This window comes from Micropterus salmoides, unplaced genomic scaffold (assembly GCF_014851395.1).
Source record: "Micropterus salmoides isolate LMB-PRFRI ecotype aquatic unplaced genomic scaffold, ASM1485139v1 Ms_hic_scaffold_11, whole genome shotgun sequence".
NCBI lineage: Eukaryota > Metazoa > Chordata > Actinopteri > Centrarchiformes > Centrarchidae > Micropterus > Micropterus salmoides.
In genome coordinates this window covers 15,253,635-15,269,923 of record NW_024040152.1, presented here as the reverse complement: position 1 = coordinate 15,269,923, position 16,289 = coordinate 15,253,635, and the positions used below count along the sequence as shown (strand labels likewise).

At 42.2% G+C, this 16,289-nt stretch overlaps 1 protein-coding gene across 1 annotated transcript; it reads left to right on the top strand.

The window, feature by feature from the left end:
* The first annotated feature begins 1,325 nt into the window (after positions 1-1,325).
* On the top strand, positions 1,326-14,678 carry cacng7b (calcium channel, voltage-dependent, gamma subunit 7b). Its single transcript, XM_038711242.1, has 6 exons — positions 1,326-1,573; positions 5,542-5,737; positions 6,119-6,205; positions 7,107-7,247; positions 9,853-9,998; positions 10,718-14,678. Exons 2-6 carry the CDS (start codon positions 5,542-5,544, stop codon positions 11,171-11,173), a joined length of 1,026 nt encoding a protein of 341 aa, XP_038567170.1. The 5' UTR covers positions 1,326-1,573; the 3' UTR covers positions 11,174-14,678.
* Positions 14,679-16,289: the final 1,611 nt, after the last annotated feature.

Sequence of the window (16,289 nt, the reverse complement as noted above, 5' to 3'; positions counted from 1 at the left end):
TGTTTTTTTACATGATGTACAGCTGATGTTGCCTGTCGACTGCCTGATTTGAAACTCCTCGCCACAACCTTTACTCCAACCTTGACAGTATCTGCCTTTGTGTAACTGAACCTGGAGCACTCTCTGGTCGGAGTTGTGCGTGCAGTCCATCATTCACTGTCACTGTGACATAATACCATCCCTCTTCTTCACTGCTGCCTCCTCTACCTCTATCTCTCTTCTCTTTCTATCTCGCCTCGATCTCTCATTCCCACCCGTCCTCCTCCCTCTCTCTCCCTTTCTCTCGCTCATGCCCTGAGGTCAGAGTGTGCTGTAGACTATTGATATCGTTACTAAAAATAAAGGATTACTCCACCAGCCAGCTAAAAATAGACCAAGGGACATGGACCACAGGAGACAAAGGAGGAGGGGACAAGAGGAAGAGGAGGAGAGGGATGAAGTGAGAAAGAAAGAGAGAGAGGTTACTAGCTGTGCCAATTTACTGGTACTTATCTGCACTTTAAGTGTCTAAACAATCTTGAATGAACTATAGCTACTTGGAGAGGTGATCTTATACTTGATTCTTTACTGTAAATACTGTAAATCTGTGTAATGCATTGCCTCCACACTTCAAATCAAACTCATTGTCTCATCTTTCTACCTCTCTTGACTTTTTTGTTTTTATTTTGCTTTACTGGCGTAATTATAATTAGGTACAGTGTTGCCAAAGCAAGTTGTAAGCTTAGGAGGTTCACAATTAAAATAATTTAAACATGTAAGAAAAGAGACAAGGAATCAATCAAACTTTACACAGCACCGTATCAGTGTAAGTTAGGAAGACAGTACTAATGAAAACAGTTTTCATACTCTCAACAGTTTGAGACTCATAGACACCAGAAATAAAAATTACTCACTCTAACTCTAACTCACTCTTTCACTCACTCACTCACTATCTCACTCTCTTTCTCAATTTAAATTTCGCTTTATTAGCATAAATGTCAAGACAACAGTACTGCCAAAGCTTCAAGGAAAGCTTTCTTTTTCACTCACACACTCACTCTCTCACTCTTTAACTCACAATCCCTCTCTCTCTCACACTCACTCACTCACTCACTCACTCACTCACTCACTCACACGTTCTGTCTCTCAATTCAATTCAATTCGATTCAAATTAGCTTTATTGGCATGAATGTGTAACAACAATATTTCCAAAGCATCATACAAAGCATCTCTCGCTCTCTCACTCACTAAAACTCACACTCACTCTCTAATTCACTCTCTCTCACTCACTCCGTATCTCTCACTCACTCTCTCTCTCGCGCACGCTCTGTACAGCGCTTCTCCCTCCTGCTCCCTCTATGTCTCTTTTGTAGCCAAAGTAGCTTGCTGAACCAATCCACCGCAGTGCCTGGGACAGATTGAGTGAAAGAGAGAGTGAGGGGTTTAGAGGATGGGTAAGGGGACTTAAGGGAAAACACACAGGAGAGAGAGGGGGAGAGAGAAGGGGAGAGAGAGAGGGAGACCAAAATCCACCAAGCCTCCCTGCTGTGAGCTTTCTTGGCTACTGACGTGTGCGCACGACTCTCGTGGCAGGGTGAGTATTTTCCCCTTTTAAATAACTACAGTTGTGTGCTCCTTGGCAGTAATTGTGACAATGACGCCCTTTCAACCTGACTCAGTCATTTTAAAATCTGTGTGTAAGTGTGTGTGACGGCAGCTGCGAAAAGAGCAGCATTCATAACGTGTGCTCATGTCTGTTTAGCGTAAAGACAACCGCTAATCTTGAGGGAGCGAGAGAGCGCTCAGAAAACGTCACAGTTTAATGTTACCTGAGAGTCGAGTCTTTCGCTTCTTTTCCATTTCATCCCTTTTTTGTGTGTGGCATGTGAGTGGCTCACATGTTCTCTGCTCTGTTTATCGTCTCCAAACTCCGCGTGTGAGTGTGTGTGACAGTAAGGGGGGTGGGGGGAGGCTAAACAATCCGATGCGCACATCACTTAGTCAGTACTGTACTGACATGGATCCCGTGTTTCACGTATGTAGTTTACAAGAAATATGAACTGAATGTTTCACTATCTGCTCGGCTCTGTGAAAATGATGCGTTAATGATGGGTGTGTGTGTGTGTGTGTGTGTGTGTGTGTGTGTGTGTGTGTGTGACTGCGCAGCTGAAATGCTTTGACAAATCATGACAAAACCCACCCACTGAGTCACGATATCCACGTTTACTCGTTATGAAGTCATTTTATTTTCCACTGTGTGATTTCATCGTCGTCTCAGGCAGATTTTGAGACGCTGCACAGTCAAGGTTGGTTAGTTTAGCACAGGTGTAGGCGCATCCCCCCCGTGCGCGTCCATGTTGGGTACTCCTTCCATTTTTTGGGCCAAGGTCTTTCCCAGTGTTAACCTATATCTGTTTCATATAGGCATGCTGTTCCTGCCTTAAATACTTTCTCCGAACATACTTTCATCCTCCTCTCTCCTGTCTCAGTTCTCTGTTCTAGCTGCTTGATGTTCTCTCCACATCCTCTCCTCTTATCCATCACTCCCTCTTTCTCTTGGTGTCTGTCTTTCCTGTGGGGCTTAGAGGTGATGTCAGTCTGTAGATTGTGACAGATTAGAGAGAATTAAACCTTTTGTCCCCCTTGTGGTGCCCATCTAACCAATTCAATTGGCTTACTTTAAGGGTGAGGGAGCTGAGGGGCCTGTCTCAGAGCGCTGAAATGGGATAGTTATCACAAATCCAACAGGCAATCGGAAGTTTTTCACTCAATCTCAATCCCAAATCCACAATGGCTTTTTCTCCAAAAGCTGCAACAGCTCTTGAGAGGGTTTTGATGGCTGATGTGAACACAATTCACGCATAGCAAATGAATTTGTGCCCCTCATTTGTGTCCAAATCCATTCTAAACCAGCAGGATGTGTTTCATCTTGTCAGATGCCGTTTTGTGTTCTGTATGAGTGAGATGTGGGTGCTGTCCGTGGTGCTGAACAAGTCTGGAAGAGCCACTCGGGCACAACCACTCATTTCTGTTGTGTTGCAACTCCAGTTGATTCACACTCCTTCCTGACCACTTTGACACATCCTCCATCTGCTGGAAGGTGTGATTGTTCATTCCTGAACCCCCCCCCCCAGTCAGTGAGTTGTTTTTTGATTTTACAGAGACTACCTGAAACTCTCTATCACGCTCTCTCAAACTCTTGTCATCCAGCCCCAATGTCACCAGCAGCAACAGCCACTTAGGTATGATTCAAAACCCAGTCATAATCTCTGATTAAAGAGGAAAAAAGAAGGAAAATTCAAGATTGAACCGACGCGGAACTTTTTCATATTCATTCAAATCGCCATTTGTGACAATTTGTATCCTGCAATTTGTAAATCTTGTAACTTTTGTTTGTCCGACCAGATTTTCACTGGCTGGTAGTACTTCTTCTCTGATATATCTTTATGTCCCAGTTGTAACTCACTCTGTGCTCCCTGTGCTTCTTTTAGCCTTAAAATGCTCGGACTTGTCATTTCTCAGAGGGATTTCTCAGATGTGTACCCTTTACCACCAGCCAGCTCTGTTCTTACACATACGCCTCGTTCAACAAAAGAATCTCTATTCATCCCAGGGTATGCATAGAAACTGAAGTAACGTCTTTAGTGGTCACGTCTCACACCATAGCTTTCCAGATAAAATGAGGCCAAGCTTAATCTTTAAGAGTTTATTCCCCAATAGAATTACTGTATCTATTATAACTCTGCTCTTAAAAGACTCAAAGGTTTGTCAGAAAAAGAAAGAAGACTGGAATAGAAATAAAGTGATTCTCATGTTTTAGTCATTAAATTGACATTCATTTTTCTGTTGACAAAGGCATTTTAAATGCCTGATAATTTATCGATGTTCACTTAATTAGTTACCAAAAACATGATATATTTTACTATAGTCACTCCAGAAGAAACTGACATTGTACAGAAGTTCAGCATCTGTTAGACTAAGTGTTAGATGTGAATAATGTGCCTTTGAATAATTGGCCTGGAGGGTTTACATAGAATGATCTGATCAGCCGCAGCATTGTGAATATTTTATTAATGACAGTAAAACAGGCAGGCCACAAATATTCAAATAACAGCTCAGCACAACCGAGAGGAGGAAAAAGCTCAAACACGCATCTTTTCAAACCTGAAGCAGCTGTGTTACATCAGCAGAAGAACATGCCTGTGTTCACTCCTGTCAGCCACCGTAAGAACAAGAGGGTGTAGCTTGAGTAGTTATATGATCGCCCAAACCAGACAAGTGAGGAGCGAAAAACATTTCCTGCTACAACAAACATCAGTTACTTTGTGACAGTGAGGGTCAGACTTTGGTGTAAAAGCTCCATGCTGCCTCTTGTCCACAGTTCAGGCTGTAAACAGCACAATATGTTTAATGATGTTGGAAACGTTTTCTAGCCACTCACTGGGCCACTATTGCAGTTTTGAATGGCTGAGGATTGAATGTCAGTGTGTGTTTACACCTTGTTGGAGAGCGGGCGCATTGCTTCATGGCCATAATTGGGCTCTTTGAGCTTTTTTGAGCCCGATACAATGTGATATTCAGAGCAGACGTGCACCCACAAAATAATTTGCAGCCACTGCGAGATGCTATCATCATAGGCAAAGCTCCTGCTGAAAGAATGAAAGGTGGTCCTATAGTTCCAGCTAGCAAAACCTAATTAAATGACCACCAGGTGTATAAACCTGGGTAAGCTGATAAAACAAAACAAATTAAAACATAGCATAAAACTCTAGTGTATATACCATATATGGAAAACCATGTAAATTAGCATAAAACAGTAAGTCCATTATACTCAGATACAAACACAACACTTGAAAATAATCAAGCACAAGTGAAGCTAACCTTTTATAAAGGAAAATATGAGGTGAAATGACAGGTAAGCTGTACTAAATGAGGGTGATTACAGTAAACAGCAACCCCGCTCTGTGTTTTCCATGTGCATTTGTTTCTCCATTATTTGTCAAGTTGATGATACTGAACAGCGGCCCAAATTAAGCAGAGGCTAGTGGCTGAACAATCACACATACACGTGCATGAAAACTCACAAATGCAAACAGGCAGCAGCTCAAAGGATATGCAGTGAATTCTTTCCCTGGTGAACCAGAACTAAGTCACAGAAAGACAATGTCTGAGTCACGTAGGACCTCTCCTCCCTTTCCTGATCTGTGTGTGCATGTGTGGTGTGTCTCTTCAATCTATCCCTCAGTTTTTTAAATGCTTGTGTGACTTGAGGTTTACCGTGAAGTCATCATCTGTTGCAATGGCTCCTCTCTGACTTAACAGGATTGGTCGCCACCGGATGTATCACTATCACATCTTTAGCAATAACAAGGCGTGACATGAAGACAGCCAGTAGCTGTTTGCGTGTGTGTGCATCACATGTCTGTCTCAGTGTTTCCTCGCCCTTAATGACCTCCCTTCATGACCCCTTGCAAATGTCCCTACATTTATGTCTCCCTGCAGTTTTGATGTGTAATTCCCCTTCTCTTCTAACACTCTTAACTCCCTGGTTTCGCCCTCCAGATGAGTTCGTGCAGCAGCCGTGCGTTGACCATCCTATCCACAGTGTTTGGAGCCTGCGGGCTGCTGCTGGTGGGGGTGGCCGTGTCTACAGACTACTGGCTGATCATGGTGGAGGGCATCATCCTACAGCAGAACCAGAGCATGGAGGTGAAGATGGCGCTGCATTCAGGCCTCTGGAGAGTTTGCTTCGTGGCTGGTAGGAAGCTACAACAACATTCACATTCAAAAAATTAAAGGACAACTGTAGAAGACAGATACACATGCACATTTCTGACACACACACACCAAACAATGCCGCTGCATGTGTCCACATCATCACAGCGACAAATACACAGAAATGGATAGAATAAACCAGCTGAGTGAGAGAGCAGCAAGGGAAAAAAGAAAGAGAAAGCGAGCTTCTGGCCTCTAGAATCATAGCTGTCACAAAACATGATTGTTACCTGTGAGCAGGACTGCACAGACCCACATGCTTTTTTTTGGTTTGGTTTTGTTTCGTCATGCATCATTGATTTTGATCCTAAAAGCAAACCCCAGTATCCCCCCCCCGTGTGTCTGTGTCTGTGTTTCCTCTCAGGAGCAGAAAACGGGAGATGTGTTGCGTCAGAGTACTTCACTGAACCCGATATAGAGATCACCACCGAAAACACTGCAAATATTCTCAGTAAGTAAAACATATAACAGCACATTATCTACTATATGTGAGTCTGCATTTGTGAGTAACTGCAGAGTGCCCCTGCCGATTGATTTGGGTGCTGAAAATTGAACATAATATTAGAGCTGCTACTATTAGCTAATGAACAGTAAAATTAATTATATAAATAAATATAATATAAATAATAAGCACCTATTTTGACAATCAGTTAATCATTTAGACTGGTGACCTGACCAGGGTGTACACAGGATAAGCGGTTGATGATGGATGGATTAATCATTTAGAGTCCTTTTTGAAAAAACATTGCCAAAATTTTCTTTAATGTTAGGATGTTTTCATTTTTTTTTACATCACAGTAAACTGAATGTCTTTAGGTTTTGGACTGTGTGTTGTACAAAACAAGATATCTGAATATGTCACCTTGGTCTCTGGGAAACTCTAATGGACTCTGATGTTTTATGGACTAAACCTTTAATCGAATAAATAATTGTCAGATTAATCGATAATTAAAAGCATGGTTAGCTGCAGCAGCCCTTTGTAGTAACACTTGTTCTTTAACAGTAATCAGAAAAAACTACATTGAAGTGATTTAGAAGTGCCAGATCGTCCTCATAAACAAAGATATGTCTAAAAATAAATTAAAATGTCTATGTCAATATTTCAAAACCAATTCTACTATTCTACTAAAAATAATGCCATGTAAGAAAAGAATGCTGTTTGCCATCTCCCTGTTTTGGTGGTAGACATTACCCCCAGGCATCTCCACATAGCTGAGCATACTTTCTATCATAGACTTTACTGCCTCTGATGCATTAACTAAGGCTTTTTAAGCTCCAGAGACGTTATCATTCACCTTTCTCAGCAGTTTAAAGACTGCTGTGTTTAACACTGTGAACTCTCTTCCCTACAGAGATGGTGCGGACAGCCACGCCCTTCCCGATGGTGTCGCTGCTCTTTGTCTTCACGGCCTTTGTCATCAGTAACATTGGACACATCCGGCCTCAGCGCACCATCCTGGCCTTTGTGTCCGGCATCTTCTTCATCCTGTCAGGTGGGACCCATTGCTCATGTCCCACTGTCACACTGTGATTGATTGCAGTAGCCCGGTGTGTCCTCTGTCACACATGGAGACACTCCATCAAGGCTATTTTTAGTGTATGATGCAGGTGTGAAGGCTGTCATCAGAAAAGGTGACTGGATCAGGTTTAAAGACTCCTGCAGGGGAAGAGTTTTCTCTTTTGACTTTGCATTACTTTGGAATAAAACAGGCTTTATGTGATTCTTTCTTTGTATTTATATGATGTACACCTGTAAAAATACATGCAATATATTCCCACAGTAACAAAAGCAGGTGTTTCAGCTTGGTTTTCTGCATCAGTGTAGTTAACCTTCTTGAACAGCAGGTGGCAGTAATGCTCCCATTTATTGCCCTCAGTGTGTGTAGTAAAGACAGTCAGGAGCCAAATTGGAGCTCCTGTTCTCTGAAGGCTGTTTCACTTGATGTGTTTGAGAAAGAAGCAGCGCTGCAGAGCTCAGAGGAACATCAAACAGAGTCTGCCGCGACAGCGCCAACTTGCCGTAGCAGGGACTTGCTGATAAAGGGTAGAGCAAAATAATAGGTGTTATGTAATGGGGTTATGTAATGTTTATAGCCTGTGCTGGAAGTATCGCAGTGTTTTACTTTATGAGGTATTTTGATAATAGGGTGACAACAAGGGGCAAGTGTATCAAATTGCTTTTCAGCGGTTAGATATTCTGCTGCACTAAGCCCCTCTCTCTCTCAACATTGCCTTCCTGTCTTGCCCTCCCTACTCACACCCCTCCTCCCTCTGCCTCCCCCGTCTCTTGTTCACCCAGCCTCTCAGTTTTCTTTGCTTTCTCTATTTCTCCCCCCTCTCAGTCCTTCCTCTCTTTTCCTAGACTCTCCTTCATTCAGAGTATATTCTTTCAGTAGGCTGAGTCACTGTGGATGTGGTGGTTTTTGTGGTCCACTGAGTGATAAGAGCTCATTCTGCTGGCATGACTGACACGGTGTTCTAGTAAATATTGCAGTTTGGGTCGGTCATGTTCTGGTTGATATTACAGGATTCACAGCAGCGGCATGGAGCCACAGCTGTTCAAGGATGACTAGAGGATGATATTGCTCTCGTACCCTGTCTCTCTCTCACACTTTTTGTTTCTCCCTTAGACACACCACAGACATCTTGCATATGCACGTGACACACGATTTACCTCTAGTTTTCCTCCCTTTTGTCTCATACACGCACACTTTCTTTTCCTCCACCTGCTCTTAGTGTTCCTTTGCATGCTGGTGTTACTTATTGAGATAAAGATGTACTTCCACTGCATGACTGACAGCAGCATGGTTTCTGCAGTTTCCACATTTTTCAGTTTTAAAATCGCCAGCACAACCACTTAAGCCGTTTACGTGTAGGACACAGCCGCTCGACAGCCCTGTGGTACATTTGAATGTTGCAGTGAAAGCTAAAAATACTCATATTTGCTGCTTACGGCAAGCGGCTTTCTTTGAATATTGATTCTTCAATGTTGGCCATATGTTGTATCTCATGCATTTAACATGTCTAATGCAGGGTGAGTGTTCTTGGAGGAAAGGGGCGTTTAAATGTTGTATGTGTTGCTTCTGGGTGAAAAGAGGCATTCTTTCACCCATAAAGCCAATTCTGGTTTTCCATTTGTCCTTTAACACGCTAAAGTTTACAGTGCATGCTTCTTACTAAATGGTCTGTTTCGAGCCACTGGCACATTTTAACCTCCTTCACATCTTTATCTCTCTCTCTTTTTTAAACCATATCTTAATTGTGATTTTCAAGAAGAACCTAATTAGAAATGTGCAAGCTCACACAGTAATCAAAATGTGACATTACAATATGATAATTAAATTAAAAGCTACTTTGCTCTTGGGATAAGTGAAGGAAGAAAATAGTTTAGTTTTAATGGATATCTGCAGGCAACCCTGTCTCCTAGAAATTACATAAACATATACTACAAATTTCAAACAGCAAATATGCTTTGAGAGGAAACAGCAAATATGCCACTGAATTATGTTATTAATCACCATAATGAGAAAAAGTTTTAATGAATGTTTTATGATCCAATCCGCATCTGACTGCAGAATGTTGTCTACTTAAATAAATGGATTTGGGGTTTGAAATCAGTGTGCAGGTGTTACTCTTTTCTTCATAGACGATACCTGCCAGGTCAAAAAATGTTCATTCAGAACGTCAACTTAACCTTAACTGACTTTTTTTGTCAGTTTAAAAAACTTATGGTTATGGTTAAGGTTCAGGAAAGATCATGCCTTGGTTAAATATAGTGACTTAAAACACAAGACAGGACAAGTTCACTTTATTAACAAGTAACCATAACCACGATCTGTCTGAGCTGTGTAACATAATGACTCTCTCTCTCTGGTCTCCCTCCCATCTCTTTATTAATGTTAGCATTTTGGTGGCTAATTGCTTGGCGTTGTCACTCCACATCCCATCACTCTCTCTCTCTGTCTCTGTCTCTTAAACCCTCACCACACTGGTGCAGCTGTCTGGATTGCTATTTAATGACCTCCTCGCGCTCTCTCTCTTGTATCAGACATTCTTTCTCTCTCTTACTCACTGTCATTGTTAATGTGATGTGTGCAGGCCTCAGTCTGGTGGTGGGCCTGGTGCTCTACATCTCCAGTATTAATGATGAGGTGATGAACCGGCCTAGGGAGCCAGAGCAGTTCTTCAACTACCACTATGGCTGGTCCTTCGCCTTCGCTGCCTCTTCCTTCTTACTCAAAGAGGTCAGTCTGGCCTTTCTCCCTCCCTCTCTCTCTCCCTCTCTCTCTCCCTCACTCTCCCTCTCTCTCCCTATCTCTCTCTCTGTGTAAGTTATAAAAAAATGTGAAAGAGAATGGGAGAATGAGTGCATGTGTGTATGTTTGTAGAGTACTGCATGGTGAGTGTGCAAGCAGGTAAGATGATGGCTATATAATGGGAGGTATCAGTGCTTATGATGCAGAACTGCAGGGTTTGTGTGTGTGTGTGTGTGTGTGTGTTTGTGTGTGTCCGTGTGTGCATCCATGCATGGTGCATTTTCACATGAATCCTCTGCTCACCCCCACCGCCACCCCTCCGCCCCCTCTGCCTCTTTGCCATCATCAGCAGCAACACTGCTCTTAATGTGCTGCAGTTGACAGTTCAGTGTGAACTAACCTCCTCCCCTCCTCTAACCTCTCCTTATCTCCTTCTTTGCCTTCCCTTCCCTTTCAGTCTCTCTTATATGAGCTTAAAAGAACGCCATCTTTCTAAATCCTTATTAATCAAAAGCACATGCTTACACCTCTCCACCTCCACCTTTAAATCTCCCCAACATCACTTGTTACTATTTCTATGAAAATGTATTTGTCTCTGAACTCAAATTATTTACGTAACTGAGTCCCTCTCTCCCTGTCGCATCTTATCTCCCCCACATCTCTTCCTGCTCTTTCTTCATGCTTCCTCTTCTCACTTACTGTCTCAGGGGGCCGGGGTAATGTCAGTCTATCTGTTTATGAAGCGCTACGCAGAGGAAGAGATGTACCGCCCCCACCCTGCACTCTACCGTCCCCGCCTGTCCGAGAGCAGTGACTACAGTGGCCAGTACCTCCACCCAGAATCCTCCTGGCCTCCGCCAAAGCGAGGCCGTAGTGTCTCCATAGCCTCCAGTGACATCTCCATTCAGCTCAACCAGGCACCCCCAGCGCCGCCCAAAAGCAACCCCCAAAAGGGCGGCCAGGGCAGCCCGCCTTCTGGGTCTTCTTACACAGGGAGCTACCAAATGCCCCCGCAGTCTGCTGGTTACCCCTCCACGCACACCCTGCCCAGGTCGCACTCCTCACATCCCCAAGGCCAGGCTCTTCCCATGGCCATGCCGCCATCGCCTGTACCTCCACCTCACTATCACACACACATGCACATGAGTGCCTCCCCATGTTAGGAAGAGGGAGGGAAGGAGAGACACTGACTCTTAATAATCATGTATACAATACATTTAGATGATGGATGAGAGTAAATGCTGAGCTTGGAGCACAGATCGTGTGAGAAGAAGTGGAGGAAGAGGTGATCAAACATAAAAAGATGTAGCTTTGGAACAATATGAACCAAGGGCAAAGGTGGCTTTGGAGATTTTACAGAAACTTTGACGGACAGAGAAGAGTTGAAAACGAAAACGTGGATTCAGTTTGTCAAAGTGTTTCCTAGAAAGACTTTAGAGGTTAGGTTGAGTGACAGAGGAGATATAGGGGAGGGAGAGTGAGGCAGGGAGAGTGAGGGGCTGCGGTAGAATACGGAGATACTGCAGTGCTGCGGGAAATTTGTATGCACTTGGAAATGTACAATGCAAAACACTGATCACAAAAACTGAGGATGCACATAGTTTTATACATACATAATTCATGCCAGTATATGGACTATGTTCCTTTTTACCTAAAGGTAAATGTGGTCAAATATATTCTTGTCTTCTCTGAATTTCTTACATCATCAGTGCAGTTTCATAACTCACAATGTCAAAGTATTATTAATAATATGAATTAAAAATTATTAGTTAACAATAGAGCAATTCTGAAAAGAGGAACACTGTATGTGAATGTTGATAATTGTAATGTAGAAAATGCAGGCAGAAATGGATGATATTCCAAAATAGCATAAGGAGAAATCAACTTTATGTTTAAAACATTTGTTTAAGATACAAATTTCTAACTTCTTGTACATAAAACTGCACACGAGGACTTCCGTATAGCTGTTGTAAATTATGAATGAATCTTTGGCACAAGTCACATCAAGAAAATGTCTGACTCATTCTGCTTTGGATAAAGACTCTGCAACAGGCGTACTACAACCATTAACACCCTCTGGATGCAGCGCACGCTGGTTTGAAGGAGGAACCACCCGACACTGATGCGGGGTTCTGATGCCCTCTACTGGCCACTGTATTGCACTGACCATGGACCAGCCCTTGGGCCCACCAGTTCACTATCTTCCCATGCTCTCTTGCTTCCTCACTGACCGTCACTGTGTGTCAGTTGATGGTCTAGCACAGATGAGTTGGACTTAAGCTGTCGTCCATCCAGAGGATGAGTTATGGTGAATGTCAGGTGCAAAGAGATGTCCTGTTTTGAACCGTACATGGATCAAGATAAATGCTTGTATGCTTAAAGACTTTGTTAGAAGTATTTTTAAAGCTTCAGTACTGTTTATATATCTGGAAAACTCACATGATGAAAGTATTAATTACATTTGCACTTATTGCTCAAAGGACAATTCCACTGTTTATGAAATGCAGGTCCTCTGTTTTTGACAGTACATAGACAAAGTAGAGACCACTGCTTTATTCCAATATTTTTGTGGCAGCGCATCATGCCAAAGGTTTCTAGAGTGTCTGAAAATTCTTATGTTTAGGGCTCAATTAATCATTATTGTCTTTATCGGTTTATTTGATGATTATTGTCTTGATTTTCGTTTTGTGTCTGAAATGTCAGAAAATAGTGCCCATTGTAGTGATGTAGTGACTGAACACAGGTGATGTGTTCAAATTGTTTGTTTTATTAGACCAACTGTCCAAAACCCAAAAGGTATTAATTATTCTACAATATATAACATACAAAGGCTTCAGATCCTCACATTTAAGAAACTGGATTCAGTGTTTGCCCTTGTTTTTGGAAGATTACTAAAAATAATGAATCTGTTATCAAAATAGAGCTAATTGCTTTTTGTTGATGGACTAATTGATTAATCAGCTTGTTGTTGCAGCTCTAAATGTGTTACAGTACTTTCCAGAAAAGGTATGTTTGAAAAAAAAAATACCTTCACAGTATTTCAAAGAAGGAAAGTTTCTCGTTCTAATAAAATGTGTCAGGACTTTCGAACAATCCCACATGGGTCCGAGTCGCACTTCCAATAACATCACAATGTAGCCGGCTGTATAGGACACTGTTGATTGTTTTACCCTACTTTGGCACCAAATAGGGTATATTGTAGGGGGTTTTGCAGTAAGTAACATGTATTTTCAGATCCTCTAGTACCTGGACGCTCTGATTAAGTTGCTCTTAGTTGCTTATCCTGAATATGAATTATTCTCAAGACAAGCAGACCTGTGTATCAAACAGTCATGCTTTAGTTTAGAATAATTTATTTTGTTTGTTTGTTTGTAAGGTACAGGGATATGCTATATCTCTGTAATGAGAATTAAACCACTGTGTCATTGTAGTATGGCTGGTTTTCATTATCACTGTGACGCTGGAGAGAGGGAAACCCACTGAAGACCTGCCGAAGCAGTAGACAAGACTTACAGTGGAGAATAGAAAGTGAGCTCATGGATATATCATCGTATCGTCATCGTTTTTGCCTTTATGCAGGGTTTTGTTGAACAAGCATGTGGTTTTTCAGCACCGCCCTGCTTTTTGTTTATGCAGCTACACAATTTCATTTTTAGGTGAAGCCCAGTGTAAATGCAGCCTTCTATTGTTGGTTCTACTGTTGCACTTAAGGGGTTAAGTGCCTTGCTCATGGGCACATCAGCAGTAGCTGTTGAAGAAGATCAAAGTATTTCCCTTTCTAGATTTTCCCAGCCAATCTGGTTGAAATCCACCTCTCTAAACTTTAGACTACTGCTGACCCCATCATGACCTTTGTGACTGTGGACAGTGGAGAAGCATTCCTGTTTCTTCCTTTAATTAATTTCCTTTTGTAGAACTATTTTGATAATCATTCGTTGCCTCTTAAACTGCGGCAGTTCTTTTTCATCTCTGTACCTCTTTGTTTTTCCCTCTCGACCCCCAGATTTTGTGTCCTTTGCCTCTACATGATTACATAAAAGGGTGTAGCTGTGCTTGCTTCTGCATAAAGTCTAGACTTCTTCGACGTGATCATCTTTGTAAAGAAAAAATGGGTAAAACAACTGCTTTTCGATGCTTCAATGGAACTGATGCTGTATAATCTTGAGTTATATTAATCAATAGCAACTGTGATAAGATCACTGTTCTTGAAAGTGTTGACATCTGTCACTCGCTTTCCTCTAAACATGAATAAAACTTTCAACATGGGTTAATTGCACCCTGTTTGCCCTCTCTAGTTATCTGCTTCTGGGTTTACATCCGTATATTTTTTGTTGGTGAATGTTTCAATATCCTTTCTATTTAATTAGTCAGTTGTGCTAAAGGGTTTGCATCATAAGAATAGAAATGAACAATATGCCCTCATTTTTAAACAGTAGTGATATAAGCTCAGCATGATAATATGATACATTTAGAGTGTTTTTCTGGCTGGTCTCTGTGATGGAGGGAACCATTGTGAGTGAATGCACACTGCACTGCGGTGAACCACTGGGTGTTAACCAGGCTGCCTCCTCAGTCACGGCAAGCCACCACAGCCTGAGGGCAACATTGATCAGAGTGTTGTATATGTGTATGCATTAGTGCGTGACTGCGTTGGTTGGCATATGTGTTTTCGTATGCATGAAGGTTAGTTGTTTATCATAACCTGCCTGAGACTCAACAATAACAGAAAATTGTAATTTGTAATATAAAGTAACTACACTTAAATTAAATGGTTGTCTGTAAAACTTGGTCTGTGTTACATAAATATCTTCAGGTATTATATCATTCAAAATAAGTTCCTGTTTTTGGTCAAGGTCAGAAAGTCAGAAGAGTGAAGGAGTGAGTCATGTAGGTGAACTAATAATACATTTGGAGCAACAGCCTGCAACAAGGGAAACATTAAAAAGAGATAAAATACAATTGAAATGAGACCATTTGCAAAACACAAATATATATCACATAAAACTATGATTCCAGTCTCAGATTTAGCTCAGAACGAAATGGAATTTGAAAGCATGATGCCATAGATGCAAACAGTAAATAATAATGGGTGTCAGTGTGTAAGAAACAGAGTTAGAGTGAGAGGTGTTACATTAGGAAGTCCAACATCAAACATCCACAGGTCAATAAAACTAAAAAGTCTGAGCACTCTGCTGTCTGACTTCCAGGACTGAAAGGTTCCTCTGTGTGTGTAAATATGTGTGTGTGTGTGTGTGTGTGTGTGTGTGTGTGTGTGTTTTGTGAGTGCCTCTCCTGATGAATGAAGCCCGACTGCTGGTGTAAACAGCTGAGATTAAATTGTGACTTGTGGTTGTTGTGTGGCCACTTTTCTGCAATAATGTGCTTTTCACTGTGTGTGTGCAGGCCTGTGTGTATATTTTCTTGTCTGTTTCTTTGGTTTGTGTGTGTGTGTGTGTGTGTGGCAGTGTGTGTGTGTGTGTGGCAGTGTGGGTTGAGTGGATCTCTCTTTTCACCATCACCATTACTGCATGAAAGACCTGTCACTCTGTATTAGCTCTTTGTAGCTCTCCCGCACTCCTCTCTGTGTATATGTTTGCGTGTGTGACAGAGATAGAGAGAGGGGGGGGGGGTGTGAACTGGGCTGCAAAGCCATTTTAATGCTATTGAAGGTCATTGTCCGCTCAGTTTTGTGCCCCCTGACTGCTCTGTGTTCCCAGCAGCTCAGCCACTGGCCGCACTGTTATAGATCTGTTGATGACATAATTTGGTCTACATTACAAACAGCGAGATCCCTCATCACTGAAGTCATTGTACTAATAATTATGGAAATATTAGTCAATTATCACAATTATGGTACAGTTTAATTTCAGTCAGTATTGATATTGACCTGTAGATATCTGACTTCAATATTTAACATCTCTCTCTTTCTCTCTCTCTCTCTCTCTCTCTCTCTTTCTCTGTCTCTGCAGGGCTGCACTCGTGCTGCATTTCCCAGAACTACCAGCGCGGCCCTCATCCTCATCATCATCACACAGAGGAAAAGCGTCCCACTGGCGCGCCATCGAGTCGCTCTACAGCAAAAAAAAAGAAAAAGAAATTAAAACGACATCAATAACAAACACACACACACACACACACACACAAAAACTGGCTTAATAGGCTACTTACAAACGCACAGCCCTGCGCGCGCGGCACACGCTCCAATAAGCACATCCAGACCAATTCCCTCAATATGAGAGAGAAGAGAGAGAGGAGGGGAGATGAGGTGGGGGGCGGGGG